Below are 20,555 nucleotides of genomic sequence, written 5' to 3' on the forward strand. Positions count from 1 at the left end.
CCTCTCGAGCATTCTTCTTTTAAAGGCCAAAATGGCCTATAAGACCAAATAAGAGATTACATCTTGAGTGTTTTCTCGTCTTTGAGAACAAATCAAAATAAAATAAATATTACACAGTAATTATAAAAGTAAATAGGATGAAAAAAGAAGCGAGGGAATCTGGTTTTTGGCACATGTGAGATTCTCAAGTTAGGTATATTGTAGCTTTTGTCTTTGAAAGATCTCTTGCATAGGTCGATCCAGAATGGAAATGTCTTTGAAGAGAGGGAAGCAAAAAGAAAGAAAGAAATATCTATTAACATCTTTTAAGAGGCTAAAATGGCCTATAAGACCAAACAAGAGATTGCATCTTAAGTGTTGTCTCATATTTGAGAATAACAAAACAACATAAATGTTATTAAGGAAATAAGACAAAAAGAGGCTGAAGAATCTTCTTATCAGTCCATGTAAGATTCTCAAGTAAGATAGATTGCACTTTCGTCTTTGAAAGGTCTCTACCATAGCCTGATCCAGAATGGAGAGACTGATATCTAAACTTATTAATTATATTTGAATAAACTTGATCAATAGGAAGCATTAGAATAAAGGTTTCAATTGCATATCTACTGCCAAATATGAAGATTAGATCATAACCAATCATGCAAGGTAAACCAAATCTATATTGTGATTATAATAAAAAAGTGACTACCTGATCACTACCAGCTGCAATTTTGCGTTGGAGCCAGGACTCTGCATAAGGCCACCACTGTAAATCTTCTACATTTAGATATATCATACCTGCACGGCTGACTGTCGCAGGTGAAGCTTGAGAGAGGTCCTCTACTTCAAAAAGCAAAGAAACCTAAAACAAAGGTGTGAGTTTCCAAAAGTCACTAAATGTGATATCATCATCTAACACTTTTCCAAATCATATTCCCAGTGTATTGTGATTTAAGATAATTCTTGAAATTTCAAACGCATAATTAACGGTTGTCTTGATAAACACCTTCATTTAATAGTGGCATGGTTAAATAGATCATCTGCCTCACCTGAGGTGGCATTGAGATACGTTCTCCATTTAGTAATGTGAGGATTTTGTTGTCATCCAGAAGACTATTCATAGACTCAATCCACAAAGTATCAACTGGTCCATCAAATAGTATCCACTTTTTGTCGGGCAATTCATCACTACAGACCTTTCGTGTGATGTTTGACAGAATTCCATCAATCCATTCATTTGTCAATCTATTGAATGTACCATATATCTCATCATTTGAAAGAGCTAAAGGATTTATGATATGCACATGAATGCGCTCAAAACCTTCCACACCAGCATCTTTCAAGCGCCCTTGAGCACGTAGAAGTGACTTCCACGAAACAGTTTTTCCTGAACCTGTCCTGCCTACTAACATGTTTCCATGCCTAGCTAGCATACAATCATACAGCTGCAAACCCAAAAAACTTAATATTTTGGGACTAGATAGATTGTCATAACATTCTGTTACACATTATTTAAGTCTGTTGTTAAATTACCTGAAGGATCTTAAGAATAAAATCATTGATCACTTGAAGACCTTGTCCAACAAGTTCTTGCTCAATTGCTTTTCTAAGCGCATCACTCTCTTTTTGGGGCAATTCAACTCCAGGAAAAAGATCTAAGAGTAGAGCATTAAAAAGAGGAATATCTGCATAAATAAGCTTGGGCATAATGAGATCTCTCATGGCACCCATAAGAATCAAGTCCTCAGGCATATCTTGGTCTGCACGTTTGGTTGCACCTGCAGCTCGAGCTATTGGGATAACAAAGGAACGAAGTCCATAATCATAATGATCTTGCTTGGACAACTGCCTCTGTGATAGCTCCATGATTGCAATAAGCTTCTTTGCAAGAATCTGAAATGTAATCGTGATTTCAATACTGGCTTTTCATTTAATATCTTCAGTGTGATAGAGTCCTAATTGAACTTCATTATTTACCTTAGCTGTTCGAAAACCTTCACTAAACAACATATTCTCCGCTATCAGTGTAAAATCTGGAACCATCATGGAAACAGGACGAACCATAGCCTTTAGATTTTCAGGTAGTTCACTTCGGCCTGCATAACCTGGATTCATAGTAACAAATATCCCACAAGTGGGTATAAGCCTTATCTCTGTCCCTGAGAAAATAAAGCGTGCTTGGCAAGCTTTTATAGCAGACATGATGGATGCAATCTGTGTAGCAACAACTGAAAGTACTTCTACTTCTATCCGGTTAAATTCATCCAGACATATCCAGGCTCCTGTTTGTGCTATTCCACAGAACATTGTAGCAGTCATCTTATAATCTACACCATCAGAGCAATTGAAAACAATGACATATCTGCAGTAAAGATCAATTTGATCTTTTTAGAATATTATATAACTACACTTCTGTTTGAACAAAAACATATGATAGAATAACTGTAGACTTTCTCGAAGTAAGTGTTAAATGTAACGACAGTTACAAGAACTGCAAACCATCAACATTTTTACGGTTAGGATCAAAGAGCTTAGTATCAAAGAGAGAATTCAGATTCACGCCTTTTTAGATAATGCATCTGGTATATTCGAAAGAAAAAATGTAAACTTCAGCCTTGTACCAGTTTTAGAGATGAGGGAGTTTAAAATAGACCATATTGTTATTAGGAAAAAAGATGTTTCAGAATAAAATCTCTGAATAAAAGAGAAATCTAAAGCTTAAAAAAAATATTTAAAACACAACTACATCATAAGCAATCTGGACACAAAATATCATTTTTCGGTAAAGTGAGAAACCCATAATTTTTTATGCCATTCCCTAAGCTCATATTCCAGTGGATCAAAAATCTAGTAATTCAAGTATTATAAATTGGAAACGCTAGCTGACTTAATGTAAAAATCATCTTCATCATTAATGCATTTTTCTCTGAAATTTAATACCTTGCAAGTGCTTTGCCCAAATCCTTGACTGTTTCCGTTTTCCCTGTTCCAGCAGGCCCTAATGGATTACCTCCTCTACGGGTGAAGAGTGCAGCACCCAATGTAATATAACATCTATCCGTCAATGGAGTTATAACTAAACGTCCATTATTTCCTTGATATTCATATCCATAACAAAATATTGACAACACCTGTGAGCATAAAAACCAGTTCAGGTTTATTTCTGTAATTAACAATACTTTATCCAAGGAACCACTGTTTTCTACATGTACAGTAGAAATAATATGCTACCTGTTTAATGAAACAATCGTTTCTTTCCCAATAAAACCTCAGTTGCGATGCCCACTCAAAATCATTGGAAGATGTACAAGATACTTTTACGAGTTTCTCGATCACATCCCGTGCATGAACTTCAATCGTTATTAAGGATGTCTGGAAAAGTTAAAGTCAAAGATCATAAGTAGTTACCCATTGATGTAAGACTAACTACATGAACATTCTAAGCATAAAATCATCACATTTTAAAAATATCTGCATAACATTTTCTCATCATCATCATACATCACATTATATGGTGAGGTTTATTGCTGAAATGCCAGTTTTCCTCCACTATTCTTCCCAGTTCATGGTTTTTGGCTGATACTTCAAATTTTGAGGTGTGAGATTTTTATTTCTATCAAGCCACTCTAGTAACAGACATCCAAAAGAAGGCGTTGCACCTCATGTTTCTCTTCACTGTGAGTCTCTTTATGTGATCATAAAGGCATTGTCAAATCAGTTGCCCCAAAGTAAACATGAGGGCTATGTTACCTTAATAACCACCTAGCTGATTATGAAGAACGACAACTATTAAACCACCATAATATAAAGAGAACAAGAGAGTGTAGAGAGTGCACATAAGTGGATTGCATGCAATTATGTGGGTGTATGAACAAGCTGAACAGCTCCCTGAAAGAAGAAGAATTAAGAAGAAACCAACACCACCTATAGATTTTGTTTTGATAATAAACACTTACAACTTTATTGCGGTCAATTTTTGATATACGTGACCTCGTCATATCTGTGAGCTTGTTAAGATAACTAATCCATTTTTTAAACAGCTTCCTTAAACTGCCTTTGCTTGTTTCTGATCCCGAGAGTGCTTTTTCACAATCAGACGTCCATTTTATTTGGCCAGCACTATAGTATACGAAGAAACAAACAGATATCACAATTATGTCTCTGATCAATATCAGTAACAAATTTTTAAATTGATGCAAGGAAAATGAAGTATTCTTTTCCTTAATCAGATTGTCACCTTCTACATGATTAAATTATATGGTGCTCTCAAAAACCTTGGGCATTTTGGAGTGAACATGACGCAACTGAATGCAATGTATGCAGTCTTCCAATTGCAAGAAGCAACAAAACATCTGTATTGCAGGCTATTGTTGTACACAAAAAATTGTAAAACACATGTAAATACTACGTGTATACCTTATAACACATTGACCTGCATTGTCTTTAACCCATTTGTCTTTTTTTGCAAGTTTGCTATCCTCAAGGGCTTTCACCAAATGCAGCTTCACAGCAGCATACATAGCTGCCTCAACCTATTTAGATATGTATGCATGTAGATGTTACTTTCACATACATAACAGAACTAACATCACATGGAAATTATGAAAAACTATTTTAAGGAACCAGTCTCACTATCTATTTTAATATACCATGAGTATAATCATTATGACTAGAATGACAGTGAACACATTTCTGTATGTGAAATAGCTCTGCAAATTAAGAGTCATATAGCATTCAATGAATTCCTAGAACATGAAGTGCTACAAAAAAGTTTCTTTTTAGAACATTGACAACAAAAGGTGATTTTGAGAAAGAAACTCTAAGATAGACATGCATGAAAATAAATTCCCTAATCCCAGTGTATGATTTTTCTTTAAGACTATATAGCACTTCTTGTGACTTCCTTTTTATAAATACAGTAATTCAATATTTTCTTTTTTATCCCAAATTTGATGATTATAACAGCAGAGCTCTATTTAACCATTAAATTTTGAGTTTTCATATCATACCCTATTAAGCCATTCCTCTGGTGGAGTATCAAGTACTACAGGTGTCGAAAAAGGTAAATACTCCCCATCAGGTGAGAAAACACCAGTAGTTTCAAATTGGCGACGGCCATCTTCTCCAGGTGCATGGATTTCAAGTCTTTTGATCCCCTCAAAGCATTTTTTTAAATGAGGCTGATACATTCCAGAGTAAAATCATATAAAGTTTCAGAATTTTGATGTCATGCGTAACAAAGTTATAACAGTGACACAAGACACCAAAATGGCCTATAAAACCAAACAAGAGGTTTACATCTTGCAATGTTTTCTTTTCTTTGAGAACCACAAACCAAAATAAATACAACTAGACATATGGTACTAAAGGATCTATATATCTAAGAACTTTAGGTTCTAAACTTAGATATACTGAAACTTGTCTTTGAAAAATCTACAACATGGGCCACTCCATGATGGAGAGATCTCCGAAGCAAGGAAAGCACCTACAGTGCCAGGTGATAATGGACTTTATTTATTGGTGACAAGGGTGATGAGGTCGTGGTCCAGATAGTTGTGGCCTGCATGCACAACGAATAACTATTGCCTGATCTATTATAACCCCTTTCTGGAAAACACCATTTTAACGAGAATCAAGGAAGTGGTCTATGCGGTGTTTCTACCTGAACATTTCTTGGGTCTTTGGCTTGGCCCAGTATGTCAAGGAGGTCATCACTTGAAAGAAAATAGAAACGAGGAAATTGTTGTCGTTTCTGCTCCAAATAATCATCCAATGACTTCTGTATTTTCTCCAGTTTTTGTGCCATGCCATTGAATAAATCCATTAATCCATCAACACACAATGCATTTCGTGCATTTAGTATTTCCTGCATTACTTCAACAGTTTAAAACGAAGTTCTCAAATCTGATAGCATCAATATAAATAATTAACCAATCAGACTCACCTTCAGTCTATTCATTGAGGATACAAAGCTTTCATTGACTTGATTGAAAAGCAGAGTCTCCCCTGGCAATTGTTTACGTATATCTTCAGAGCCACCAAAAATGTTTTCCAAGTAAGACCATTGGCGTTGTACCTACACCTCCAGTACTCTGCGTTTAATATTTAAATTGATCATATTTCAGACTTGATCACATTCAGATCGTAATGCACCTGAATAATAATTTCAATTGTATCAGACACTCGTGACAGATCTTTCTCCCACATATTTATATCCTTAGCAAAATTTAGATGTGCCCTGTTAGCTTTCATGGATGATAAAGTCACTCTGTGCTCCTCAAGTATTGCAAATATTTCCTCTGTACTTCGAATTTTGTATATCTGCTTAACACATAAAAATTCAGATGATGCTAGAAAAACAAGTCTTATATCTCAAAGTTCCCTTGTGTAGTGATTAGAACCCGTCCAATCTGTACCTTGGGTATTTCCCTGTAAGCCACTATGTCAAGTTCAAGTGTCACCCATACATCTTTTATTTTCGTTAATGCCTCCTCAATAGCAAGCTCTTTACTTGAAGCAATACTAAGCTCACTAATGGCAGCTGCATGGAGATCTAGACGTAGTTCTGCAACCTGTAAACAGACATAGTACTTATAAGACCTCCACCAAATTTCCCTATTTGACATTTCCATTATGTCAAGTAGCTTTAACATCAGTACATCAGTATATGGTTTTGAACCTTAGCAAGAGTGAACTCTTTTGAGTTCGGATCGAACTCTTGCCCAACATCATCCATTAATTGTCTCCAATGGCGTGGTCTCATGGCTGGATTTCGAAGGTCCACAGTGAGTGGAAGGGTAGATTTAAAGGCATCTATTGTGTCTTTAAGATCAATCCAAACTCCCCATCTGCATGTTCTTAACGTCAGTTGTTCCATAAGATTGAAAGACTAAAATGAACTTATCAGTATATTATGTAGAACCACTTCTCACCCCTTTGTGTCACGGCCAATTTTGAATACACGTTTACTGAAAATCGATGCTGATGATTCCATAGATGCTGTATCAAGCTGACTAAAAAGCCCATCTTTCCAGCTGTCGAATGCTTCTTCCCATTCTTTCTTTAACATCCACATACTTTTTAACAACTCTAAGTCTTTTAGTGTTGCTGCATTGTCCTTATTGGATAGCTTTTCCATTCCAAAAATGCTCATTCCAGCCCAGAGTGCTTGTGATCTTTGTTGGAATGATTCAATCTGAAATGTTAATGTTTTTCTTAGAAGAAATATTTCATTTTCATTATTATATTTGATAAACATACAAAGTAGATAATTACAACCGAGGAACTATATACAGCTCAGGAAGTTAGGCTCATATTAAAAACAATTCAGAAGGTCTAGAAGTTTTTTATTAGTCTGTAAACAAGTATTCATTGATAATACCACATGAATCTAGCATTTGAACGCAATGCCTCATTTGGAAAACATCAGAACTGGATTTTTTAGAATAAAAAGAGTGCAAGAAAGAAGTATGAAAGATATATTAACATCTCTACTGATTTTGTCGCAACTCCAGAAATTCTGACTTCAATTCACCTAATCATAGCAACTCAAATTGAAAGAAAAACTATATAAATAACTACTGAAAATATATAAGACAAATAAACTACCAATGACCCAATGTTCTTAAATTTGTCCATGTAAGATGACTACTTACTCATACATATTCTTAAATTATTTCTAGGAGCACAAATAACCCAACACATTAGGAGCACCTTGCTATATTCTTCTTCAATAAATGCCAAAGCTTCATGAGTTTTGGTCAAGCTTGTAGTTGGCATCTTTTCTATAAATGCAGCTCTTGCATCAGATACCTATCAGCCCACAAATCAGATCCAGTGTGTTAACTGAAAATTAATATGCAGTTGACCAGGAACTTTCAACAGCCCCCTGAAATACTAACATTATAATGCAGTTAGATCTTTACCTCTTTTGAGAAAGACTTCACCATAAGAGAAAGAGTCTCATAGAACCCTTTCTTAGCCTGTTCAAGCTCTCCTTCTAAGCTTAGCAACATCTCCTCAAATGTGTCCCACTCCAATGGCAATCGATCAAGCATTGTCATCTCTTCTTCAGTTATCGGAACCTAACATGAAATATATAAAATGAGATTGAAATTTAGGATATGCCTTCCCCCAGAGATCCCTCATGGAAATAAGGATAAATATGCTGGCTTGGCACAAGTATCTAAAGTTAAAACTCAATCATAGTAGTTTTATGCCCACCAGTATAACCCTATTCTATAAAATAATTATTGTAATATGAAGGATCATCTATAATGCCCATGAGCTGAAGCAAAATTCAGTAAAACTATCAGTGTATGCTTTGGATAATGCTTAATGAGATAGATGGTACTTCATGGCGGCTAAAATCACATGTCTCCAGCTACAATCTTCTCCTCGACTGCTGACATTTCATATGGTGTATCTCATATCAGACAATAATCATAGTCCTTATATGATATCTATCAAGATTTGGAAACAATAGAATTGCCATTTGGTGGATTTCTTTCTGGAATATGCATATGGTTTATGATTGTAGATGAAGCTCATCATGTAGAAACGTACAAAGAAGGTAAACACAATATTTCCATTATGCATACACATGACCCATCCATTGACACAATAACAATGTAAGTTAATAAATAAAGATCATTAGTCCCTTGACAACCCAACTATAACTGGCCACGAAAAGGTTTAAAAAGTACCTCAAACTTTTGAAGTGTTCTATACTTCTCTTCAAGAGGTTCAAACCGTGCCTTCACTTTTGGACATTCTTCACGAATAGCGTGCCAATGGTTAACTTTTTCAGTAAGCATGTCTAAAGTGTCAGGTGTCCGTTTCAACTCTTGTGTATTTCTATAAATTAAAAAAACGAAGTTAAAATATCTTAGACTACTTCTGAAATTCTCAGCTTACATTTCTCTCTCTTTCTCTCTTTCTTGGAGACAGTTCCATTCTGGATCGACCTATGCTAGAGATCTTTCGAAGACAAAAGCTACAATATACCTAACTTGAGGATCTCATTTCTTTTCTTTTCATGTTATTTACTTTTATATTTACTATGTAATATTTATTTTATTTTGATTTGTTCTCAAAGACGAGACAACACTTAAGATGTAATCTCTTATTTGGTCTTATAGGCCATTTTGGCCTCTTAAAAGACGTTAATATATCTTTCTTTCTTTCTTTTCCCTCGCTTCAGAGACATTTCCATTCTGGATCAACCTATGATAGAGATCTTTCGAAGACAAAAGCTACAATATACCTAACTTGAGAATCTCGCATGTGCCAAAAACCAGATTCTCTCGTCTCTTTTCTTTTCATCTTATTTACTTTTATATTTACTGTGTAATATTTACTTTATTTTGATTTGTTCTCAAAGATGAGAAAACAGTACCCAAGGTTGGCACTTATGTCATCAAGACAACTGGCTGAAAATGGACACTCATTGTTGGTATGCTGAACTGCAGCAATGGTTCGAGTCACATGGCATGAGTATAAATGCACTACCCCCGTTCCAATATAGCTTGGACTGTCCCCATCTAAATATGACCAAAGTGGAAAAGAACAGAGTGATCCGAACTGATATTATTAACTTGGAAAACAAGATAACATGAATCAGCCCCAAAATACCACTTGGTACAAAGTTGGCCCACTATAAGACACACTTCTTACATATATCGGAGGATGGATTCGTCATCAGGCCACCTTATATGGACATACATCTATCCTATGCGCTGCGTAGTGTGATAGGGCAGCTGTGAACTTCATCACATCAGCTACAGATTGAAGTAGGCAGATATACATGACTACCTCTAGAAAAGAGAATTTGCCAATTGTGTCATCAAGGAGTGGAATCTGAGGAACACTATGTTTTTCATTGTAGTGTCTTTTATGAAATCAGAGGGAGATACCATTGCCTCTTTAAACAAGCCTTTGGCCACTACGCAAGGTAATGGAATATGAGGACCAACGATGCCTAGGACTTTTCTTGCTAGAGCTCAAGAGACATCGAGAAAAGTTGTTGAAGAATACAGCCACACAAGCTCATCCACAAAGAACAATCACAACTTTCTTTAGCCTCATCACTCCTAATGCTAGAAGTCAACCCCGGGATACACAAATGGGCTTCAGACCAGGACATAACAAAGGGGTTACAATTGATCGGGCAATGGCAATTTGTCATGCACGTAGGCCTCGGCTCCATGGACCACGACCTCGACACCCTTGTCATCGACAGATAAAAGCCATTATCTCCCGCCATCATAGGTGCTTCCCTCGCTCCAGAGGCATTTCCATTCTGGATCGACCTATGCTAGAGATCTTTCGAAGACAAAAGCTACAATATACCTAACTTGAGGATCTCACATGTGCCAAAAACCAGATTCCCTCATTTCTTTTCTTTTCATGTTATTTACTTTTATATTTACTGTGTAATATTTATTTTATTTTGATTTGTTCTCAAAGACGAGACAACACTTAAGATGTAATCTCTTACTTGGTCTTATAGGCCATTTTGGCCTCTTAAAAGACGTTAATATATCATTCTTTCTTTCTATACATACACACACACACACACGGATTGACTCAATATAGGTTGCATGGAAGAATGTCACCATACCTATCCATGTACATGTAGATATCCTCCAAATCCGCTTTGGCAATTGAGTTAAGTAATGTCCTGCATAAATATGCATGAATATGGGAATTACATTCACATGACGAATAAACAATATCCTTGTATTTTAAAGGTATTACAAATGCCTTTTCACTAAATTTTTCAAAACAAACACTATTTCATGGCTACCACTATCCTAGGAAGTCACAAAGTTCAATTTACGAACAAATAAAAGTTCCAGAAAGAGAATATGAACTATAGCTACAAGAGTTTAGTCCTAGCTAGTCATTCACAAAGAAGTGTCTCATATAAAGACATTCATAAACTATAAATGAAGATACTGTTATAAGATTAGAATATTTTGGGTCTTCAAATTACGTGCATATGGGTGAGTAAATTAGTTGATTTAATAAAAAGGGGAACTGCATTGATATAAACAGCCCATACATAGACCATAGTTTGCAGAAAATATGACCTGCTTCTGTTAAAAAATCTCTCAACTACATATCACCTCTATAAGACTGACACAGGATTGTATAAGTGAGCATGGATCCAGACTAATTCCATTGTCTCACGTCACATTAAAGGGAAAGAAAAGAGGAGGTTTCCCTAAAATTCTTAAAATCCTCATCTCCTTTCTTGAGTCCACCCACGATGAGCTCTTGAAAGCATCTCATACACTTGTTTACTCACTAACAAAAACTCAACTGCCTTGATACCTTGGTACTTCAGATTTTCGCTACAAGAAAACTGTTGACTTTATTTACAGTTAGTATAAGGCAAAGTTTTCAAAAAATGAAACCTTATATTAGCACATAACGTTGAGAGATGGAAAAATAATAAACCTGCAAATATAGGCTGATTACAAGAGAATCCTACTGAAGCCTCAGAAAGAGAAGATTAATGGTCATCCTACAAAACTGGTACTGTTCAATAGTCAACCTAATAGCGTGTTGTGCTCCTACCACCATCCTAACTGTGAGGATGAGCATATCGTAGCTGTATATATTACATCCGTAGAATTTCTCTCATGGGTTATTTGTAACGTTTATGTAGGGCCCTGTTTCCTACAACCAAAACCTTAAAATTCTTCCCATGCTTTGATAAATAATGCATGCTCGGTTAATCTCAAATTCATGGGCAAATCAATAAGCTAATAACATTGAGGAAAGTCTTAAATTTTCACCTAAAAGTAAGACCTAAACTGAAAGAAAATGAAAACTTCAAGCGAATGAACTCTGTTCCACACTTCTTTTTACCATACTGCAACTCAATGAGCAGACTAATTTACTTTCTTCTGAAAATCGCAACTTCCAAAATAGAGTGACTTCCAAAATCCTCATGGGGTATAATGTAACAAAGGCGTTTGTTTTGATTCACATCTCATTTTTTAATTTATAGAATAATTAGTGTTAAACATGCCTTTGTGTAAGATTATACATACTCGTTCATATACCCAAGGACCTAATGGAATCTCCAATGTCATTTATATATTATATGACTTAGTTTCATAAAAATATGAGCACTCAACTTCCCCTCTCCAGGAATTCCATTATTTTTGTGTCCTATATTCCACCATGTACCTCATCAAATAATTTGCTTTAAATATGTTTTTATCTAAAACAATGACAGATTAGCTTATATACTTACGTGAATTTATTAACCCATCCTTCACAATGACCAACCAGTGAATTCTTGAGAGGTCCACAATCTATTCTCAGAAAACGTACATTTGTAACAGTCTCTTCTGCCTAGTAGATAGCATATTATAAAATTATCATAAGCATTTGAATAGTAAATCCTAATGCGTAGCTCTCAATATGCATTACAAAGAGTATCATATTTCATAGATATTAGAAGAAAGAAAGAAAGAAAGAGCTAGTACAATTTTCTACCTGAACATCATCCTGCAAGTCTTGATACTTCATAATGTCACTCTCAAATGCTGATAAAGGTTTTTTAGCACGCTCATATCTTTATCAATTTCATCCAAAAAGAGAGAATGATTCAAATAAGAAATAAACGGTTCATCATTCATAACATAATCATTTGTGTTCCTAATACTCCATAATAGCATAGCTCAAGTCAGTAGATCAGATTGTACCTGCGTATATAAGCATCTTTATCTTGATCCCAAACACTTTTATATTTCTTTTCCCAATATTGCATGTATTGTTGTACCTTGTCTGTTACTCCTAAGACCCCTGCTGTTATCATCATCAATACTTCTTCTTGATCCATAGCAATGACCTGAAACGACTTTGAAGATGCCTTACATGTCTGAAGACAAACGAAATCAAGAAAATTAATTTACCCATATAGATTTACCTCAAAGAAGCTTGGCAAAAAGCCATATGGACTTGGCATTGTTTTATTGTTGCTTAATTGACTGGTATAATCACTTCCTTGAGCAATGACTTTTTGCTCTCTTAATCTTGGCACAACAGAAATAATAGTTATCAGTTCCCTTGCTGCTTTCTGAACTACCTCCAGCAACTCCTGAAAATTTCCATGAATAAATTCTTCAAAAGATTTTTAAACGTACAGTCAGTGAGGCTTATTATAGTATACAAGTAGAATTGCACCATCTACTCATGGAAGTGTTTTTTAACCGGTGGCCAACCTGAATTAAATCCTTCTCAAAGTATTACTATAATAAAGTAACAACATTCATTAATCCCTAGAATATCCAATGAGAGACATACAGAGGACAGATCTCGGTTTCAGTTTGTACTAATGGATTATCAATCATATTTAGGATGAGATATAATTATGTAATTAGATGATAGTAGGGTCTTGACCTCAACATGCAAAACAGGTTATAATTGACGGGCAATAGCAATTTCTTGTGCATGCAGTTCATGCCCACCTAGACCACGGAACCCTCACCCTCATTATCAACAAATCCAGGCCATTATCAGCTGACACCAAACATGCTTCCCTCGCTTTGGAGACCTCTCTATCTTCAATCAGGCCATGTTGGAGATCTTTCAAAGACAGAAGTTTCCATACATCTAAGCTCAGAATATTCTTAGCTAATGAGATTGTCTAAGTACACACACACACACACACAAATATTTATATACATATATAGATATATATGTCTCTTCTACACACCTAAGAATGTAACATCTAGAACCACCTCCAAAAGATCAAACATTGTAGGAAATATCTTTCATTCAGACTCAACGGCCATTTTGATCACATATAAACAATAATATTCATTTCTTTGTTTTTATTTTCACGTAACTAAGGATGTAACATCTAGAATCACCTCCCAAAAATCTCTCCAGTTCAAGATAACTGTTGATTGAGGCAGAAAACCCTCATGGATGATTAGCCAGCATAAAAAAATGGTAATGATAGATATGATAGCACATATCTGCAATTCTAATGTGCACAACTAGAATTTGTCATTACTGACAAATACTCGTATAGTCCATTAACGAGATTAATGGCAGCATACTGTAGACTTTTGATTGACAAACCTGAATGGATGGTGCAAGCTTTACACTACTTGATTCTTTATCAAGCATTGTCATTGTGTTGAACATTGGAGAACCTGTTTTTGTATCTGCATTTACAGCATTTGAAAGCTCCTGTAATGACCTTGCAACTGTTGTACGCAAGGAAGTTTCTATTGACCCTTCAACCTGTATCAAAATCCGTTATGATGGAACTTTATGTATAGTACAAGAGATCATTAAGAAACTAGATAGGATTTCATTGATATTACTACTATGAGAATATAGAGATTAGCAACGACTATCCCTTCTAAATCAGTGACTAATGATACATAAGGAGACTTTAGCACATGTATGCATTAGTAGATGAGCTCAATGTACCCATATAAATTTATCAGAAACGGGGGAAGAGGACCCAGGGCTCTTTAGCAGATTGGCAGAAAATAAACCAATGTTGAAACTGTTTTGACACAGGGCATATTTTGCCACATTATCCTAGTCTATAGGCCGCCCATCAGTAAACGCAGTTGTGTGTGTGTGTACTCACAAAGATGAAATTATTGGAAATTAAGAATTTCAGTTTAACACAAAAAATAACAGAAGCTAATTATTGCCTTTTTCTTGAAATCTTCCCACTTAGCTCGGACATCATTGCTTCCACCTGCACACTTTTGATAAGCTGCAGCAATTGTCTTTTTTATGTTGTTGAAATGAGTTTTTAGTTGTGCTTGCATGGTTGCACGATGTTCAGTTTGTCGTAAGTCAAACTCTCCTATATCATATATCCTCTTTTTGTCTATGCTTATGAGCCAAGATGTACTTATTGCATCACAGATCTGATTTATTTTCTTCTTTGCTATCCTTATCTGCATCACAGTCTCCTCCAGTACATGACACTTGACACGTACATCGCCAAGGAAATGTTCTAGATCATTTGGAGGATTCAACCATGTCAACTGCAATTGAAATGAAAAACCATTAGACCATCCCCATGAACAGAAGAACAAGTCCTTCCACACAAATCACAAAATGCTGAATCTTTTAAAAAACCTCGCTAGAACTATAATTATCAATTCAATCTGGCATTGTCAACCTCTTTGGATCTGATTTTCGATAGTATTTTCACAGACCTTGAAACTGATTTAGTGGCTAAAAGAAGCATAAAAAATAACATTTCACCTTCTAGAATACCACAGAACTTGTAAAGTGGAGGAAAAATAAAGATTGATAAACGTTTCCTAAGAGGCTAAAATGGCCAATGAGACCATTGAGAGGTTACATCCGAAAATGTTGTCACCTTTTGGAGAATAACAAACCAAAATAAATATAAACCAAATAGGAGAACTGCCTAAAGTCATTATCCTGCTATATATGGGTGAAGTATTCATATTATTACACAAAAAGCTTTGTCATATTTCAATTAAAACCTTTCCAAAAATAAATGTTGATCTGATCCTGTTCTAATAAAATGAACCTTTTCTAATCCTGGATTGATGGAACTGGTTAGATGGGTTATGCGATCTGCTACCAAACCCTTTTCCTCTGCATCCACTGCTGACAAAATCTAGATATAACATGAAATGATTTTTCAGACACTTAACAATAATATTTTAGTGCTCCAAACACTTAGCATGATTTTTCAAACAGTTAAATCATGCATAATTGCTCCAATTTTTAAATATAAATGCAAGTTCACAATCGTTACCTTATTGCAATCACGTATAACTAATAATGTGTTTGCTCGTAAGATACGAAGTTCATTCTGTCCTTCTAGAATATCTGAGGCCATTTCTGGTATCTCCCAGCCCATGCGTCTCCAATAGCGGACCTAATACGTGGAGTCATATCAATCAGGCCTTTACACGATTTGATGTTAATAATAGTACATGTTCAGGAAACAAAAGATTAGCTATCAATATTTTCCTGTGTAGGATTTAACTAAACAATCTTTAGCCGCATATCACTATAAAAAAAAGAAACTCTAATACTCTTCCATAATCATCAAGAAGGTTTTCCTATAAAAACAATTGTAATATATCCCAGGTTCAACTCGGTTTATTTGCAAAAGAACTCTTCAATGAACATTTTTTGTACTTGCAAAATGAATTTTCCCTAAGATACCAAAACATCATCAACATGCATCTCCTTTGCATGGGTCAGGTCAGACTTTCGGTTTTATCAGAAAAAGGGATATCTTGCAACCGACTATATTATTGTCAACCTACTTACAATATATAGCAGCCATACAGGTTTTAATTCCGAAAATGATTACTTTCTTGATATATCTCAAAAAATCTAGAGGAGCATATATATATACCCTCATTATTTTAATGTTTCCTGTCTTAAGATAGACATAATAACCTGCACTTAAGTCATTCTAATCCATTTTTCTCGATTTTCACCTGTCTTTGAGGTTTCATACCAGTACAAAGAACTTGCAGAGGCATGTCTGAAGGCCTCTGTAGAGGGAAATAGATCTGAGGTATTGAACATAACTCAATGATAAACAGTGAACTGAATTGAGTGGCTTAATAACTAGATCCCCAAGGAGGTCATCTAATCCTACAATAAACACATTACTAAGATATAAATACATTACCAAACAAGATTATGATGCTCTCGAAATATGCTCCCAAAACAAGATTAACACTCAACCATTCTGCTTTGGTAATATATTAGTCAAGTGTGTATAGGATCAGAAGACTGTCCTGGGTATCTAAATATTGAGCCACTCAAGAGTATGACGCTCTCTAAATATGCTCCCAAAACAGGATTGATAATCAACTATTGTACTGACTCTAATAAACCTACCAATTACGGAAACAGAAACTCCATCCATGCATTCATGTTTTGTAAAGTGTTCTTGAATGAAGATGAGATAATAAATATGAAATATAGCTCCAATTATTAGAAATTAAACCTCATGAGCTACACCAAGAAGTGCTGGATCAAATTTGAGCAAGTATAACCCATTGCCACCATCATCAAGAAGGTTTTTTTCTAGCTTTTTCATTGCATAAGCATCTATACTGTTTACCCACTCTGTGTGCTGACTCCTGATAAACTGCAAACGACAAACATTAAGTATTAAATACAATCAACTCATATGAATTACAAAATATAAAGGGGCTTCCTGTGTGATTTGACAGGAAGATCTTACTTGTTCTATGGAAGAAATTATTTGATTATATTGAGCAAAAATTTCAGATCCTTCTACAGTTTCAAGCAAGTAAGGTGCAGCCTTCATTAGGAGCAACATTGGTGCCTTAAGCCTCCGCTGGAATTGCAACGCCCATAAGGCTGCCCCAGCATAACGTGGATATGAGTAATCCATCAACGGACGTCTTCGCAATTGGTCAAATTGTTTCCTTATTACACCCAGCTCATTACTGTATGACAAACAAACCTGTGCACAAAATTGTTATGTAGAAGCTTTACCTCAGGACCTTCATAATGAAAAGGAAAATGAATAGCAATGGAACCCTATTGATCTGTTTGAAAAAAATAAGATTGATTCCAGGTTATGTATCATAGAGAACACTATACCTGTTGGCCCATCTGTTCTACACATAAACAAATAGGATATCTGTGTGCCATCAGTTTAAATGCTTCAATAAGTTCAATACTCTCTGAAAGAGATGCTGCATGGCGAAAAGCCATAGACATTATGTTTTGCATCATCACCTGAAAATATAAAATTCTTCAAATGCTAGCTATTGATAAAAGAAAGTGTAATTCTTGGTCTCTAACTCATGTAATATATTAGCTCCCAAAAAATCAGAATAAACATAATAGACTTCAGGCTGATAAAATCATGTACACAACCTCAAGATCCTTTACGCCGTCTTTAAATCTATTGAAATCATCATGCCACTTTGTGACCTTCACATCAAGCAAGCTATAGGGTAGGGTCTTCAAAACGGATACAAGTTTTTGGAATGTGTCTTGCATCTCTGTTAAAGATTTTGTTATTTCTTTGCCCCGTGTGCCTCCAAATATAGGTAGCTCCAAGGACTTTGAGAACTGAATTTGAGAATCACAAACCTGAAAATGAAAGTCGTATATTAGCATGTTCTAAATCGCGAGTAGCAGGAATTTTAAACTCGTTTAAGTAGCATAGTATGTAACCTCACACCTCCAAAATATCTTGACATCTTTGCAGAAATGATTCCAAAGGTGCAAAAATACTTCTGGTTCCTAGTTCTGACATATGTGGATGCTCGACATTCCCACTTTCCTCCACTGTTTTCAGACTTGGATTTACATAATGTTCCATCATTGCAGTATATAGATGCTTCCAAGACTCACAAGCTTCAATGCTTTCTTCTAGAGCAGTTTTGCACTTTTCTACATCACCTTCAAATATCTCCACCAACGGAATTTCAGCACTACACCTATGGATTATCTCATTACTAACCTGCAGAAACCCACCTTCAAACCAATAAAAATATGGCATTTTGGGTAAGAAAGTTGTGAGGGGATTTTGCATACCTTACACAGCAAGCCAGTAATCTTCTCACTGGTATTATAGAAAGGGCTAATTTGCCAAATCATGCGAATCTGTTGAAGCAGCATTGGAAGAAGAATAGGTATTTCACAAACCCTTGCTGCACCTAACTGTTTACAAGGATCCTCTAAGACAGTCAAAAATTTCAAATTCTCTGCAGCAACAAGCGCTTCATGATCAATCCTATTGGATAAACTCAAAAAAGGCTGCAAGTACGGTGATTTCACTTGCTCTAAAAATCCAAGGATGGATGCAATTTCCTGTGACATTTTGCAATGGTCAGTTCACATGTATATTTGAAATCAGCGTACTGCTGATTATCACAATTTTGACTTCGACTCTTACAGGACGGTTTATTTGTTTGTGAATGCCACCCAAATCCAAGCTTCTCTGTCGCCAGAACTCAATCTCTTCAAGAGGCCCAGACATCTCCATATCCATCATCCTGTCTTTCCCTCGCACAACCTTTGCAACCAATGCAATTAATTTGTATCAGTGAGCAACATAATGTCAACCATTCCTGCCCAAAAGTAAATGAAGGAAAGCAAGAACATACCTCTTTAACCTGACGTGCCCACCGTATAACAATTGATTCGAGTCTTTGCGTCATATATTTATCCTTAGATTGATACCCACCACTTAGTGTGACAGGTGGGACATACAATAACGTTTTCCCTTTTGAGTAAGACAGGGATTCAGTTAAGCTGGCCATAAATCTGTCCACCTCTTCAACAAAATCTTTTGTTGTATTTCCTTGTACATTTCCATCACCCAGCATAACAGGCAAATAAAGTATCTATTCAAAAACGAAATTCTGCATCTTTTTATCTCTAAATCTACATGATATGAAAAGAAGGTACAGTTACAATTCTCTTATGAATTCTTTCTACTCAAAACTAGTAGTAAATAACCTGCATTAAGCGCAGCATGCACTCTCCAGGGCTTCCTTGCACCACTTCACACTGGATCAGGTTATCAATATTTCCTCCGTTGATTTTCTTATTCGTATCTCGAACCATCACAAGCACCTGAAGTATGGATGTGAATCAGACATGATAAGGAAGTGTAACCATTGCATTTGAGGAAAATTAGCTACTTGCCTATACACATATTGTGATTGAAGAGAGTAGTGAGTAATGCATCCAAGGTGAAATAATTTCATGTGCATAAAGGAGGTAATAAGGACATCTGAAGAAAATTGGTTACACTGATGCAAAAGTGAAAATTTTCAAGCATTTTGTTTAAGCTAATGTAAAGGTGCAAAGTATTCCCAAACATTCATCGCACTGAACAAGTCAAATTTAACAATGATTTCAAACAATGCAAGTGAGCAGATTAAACTAAAACACGGGCATTTCTCGCAACACTGAGATTCAGACCAAAGTACCTGATTTGAATAAAGTTAGTGGGAAAATTAAACCAAATTTGGGCATTTCTAAACATATTTGATCAGGTCAAACCACCTGCTGTTCACTGTGCATTTATACTAAATTCGCAAAATTAACCAGGACGAACTACCTGGTTAACAAATAAAATGAAATGTGAATAGTTCACTAAATTAGGGATTTTCAGAACATATATTGGACAAATAAACAATTCTTGATAATTGCTAAATGCAGTCATCATTTTTTCGAAAATTGATGAACCCCGATCATTACTTTTTGGAGTATTCATCAGCCCCGTTAACTGAAGAACAGTTATTGGGACGAGAAAAGAGAGATAGCAAAGGGGAGGGAGAGATTATTAACATCCATGGGAAACCAAATACTGTTTATGGGCCAAGCCAAATACTAGATCACTGCATTTAGTTTAAGTTCTATTTGTACTTTATTTTATTTTAGTTCTGATGATTGGATAAATACCCATTTTGTTGTAAACCAACTGTCTCATGGGCCAATTTTGGCCTTAAGAAGACGTTAATATATCTTTCTTTCTTTCTTTCTCACTCAATTTTATGAATTTGATGCTACATTGTTGGAGAGAGAGA

At 35.5% G+C, this 20,555-nt stretch overlaps 1 protein-coding gene across 1 annotated transcript in view; it reads right to left on the reverse strand.

Moving 5' to 3' along the window:
* Positions 1–20,555, reverse strand: part of LOC147868369 (dynein-1-beta heavy chain, flagellar inner arm I1 complex-like) — a 46,558-nt gene that overhangs the window by 25,718 nt on the left and 285 nt on the right. The window contains exons 2-37 of the mRNA XM_087339543.1: positions 19,480–19,596; positions 19,125–19,364; positions 18,914–19,033; positions 18,553–18,828; positions 18,197–18,478; positions 17,887–18,105; positions 17,608–17,745; positions 17,222–17,467; positions 16,982–17,125; positions 15,767–15,889; positions 15,536–15,625; positions 14,676–15,017; positions 14,086–14,250; positions 12,926–13,096; positions 12,702–12,847; positions 12,493–12,571; positions 12,248–12,348; positions 10,601–10,660; positions 8,685–8,835; positions 7,905–8,063; positions 7,693–7,791; positions 6,912–7,174; positions 6,659–6,827; positions 6,396–6,551; positions 6,133–6,300; positions 5,924–6,055; positions 5,642–5,845; positions 4,989–5,159; positions 4,396–4,511; positions 3,936–4,098; positions 3,211–3,351; positions 2,920–3,110; positions 1,957–2,341; positions 1,513–1,872; positions 1,029–1,424; positions 689–841 (exon numbers count right to left, since the gene is read on the reverse strand). Coding sequence (XP_087195669.1) covers positions 689–841; positions 1,029–1,424; positions 1,513–1,872; positions 1,957–2,341; positions 2,920–3,110; positions 3,211–3,351; positions 3,936–4,098; positions 4,396–4,511; positions 4,989–5,159; positions 5,642–5,845; positions 5,924–6,055; positions 6,133–6,300; positions 6,396–6,551; positions 6,659–6,827; positions 6,912–7,174; positions 7,693–7,791; positions 7,905–8,063; positions 8,685–8,835; positions 10,601–10,660; positions 12,248–12,348; positions 12,493–12,571; positions 12,702–12,847; positions 12,926–13,096; positions 14,086–14,250; positions 14,676–15,017; positions 15,536–15,625; positions 15,767–15,889; positions 16,982–17,125; positions 17,222–17,467; positions 17,608–17,745; positions 17,887–18,105; positions 18,197–18,478; positions 18,553–18,828; positions 18,914–19,033; positions 19,125–19,364; positions 19,480–19,596 — 6,636 coding nt within the window. The remainder of the gene's footprint in view (positions 1–688; positions 842–1,028; positions 1,425–1,512; positions 1,873–1,956; positions 2,342–2,919; positions 3,111–3,210; positions 3,352–3,935; positions 4,099–4,395; positions 4,512–4,988; positions 5,160–5,641; positions 5,846–5,923; positions 6,056–6,132; positions 6,301–6,395; positions 6,552–6,658; positions 6,828–6,911; positions 7,175–7,692; positions 7,792–7,904; positions 8,064–8,684; positions 8,836–10,600; positions 10,661–12,247; positions 12,349–12,492; positions 12,572–12,701; positions 12,848–12,925; positions 13,097–14,085; positions 14,251–14,675; positions 15,018–15,535; positions 15,626–15,766; positions 15,890–16,981; positions 17,126–17,221; positions 17,468–17,607; positions 17,746–17,886; positions 18,106–18,196; positions 18,479–18,552; positions 18,829–18,913; positions 19,034–19,124; positions 19,365–19,479; positions 19,597–20,555) is intronic.

Source organism: Azolla caroliniana, unplaced genomic scaffold, assembly GCF_043228905.1.
Source record: "Azolla caroliniana isolate FFs.n. ecotype wild unplaced genomic scaffold, voAzoCaro1.0.p SCAF_1, whole genome shotgun sequence".
Lineage (NCBI taxonomy): Eukaryota > Viridiplantae > Streptophyta > Polypodiopsida > Salviniales > Salviniaceae > Azolla > Azolla caroliniana.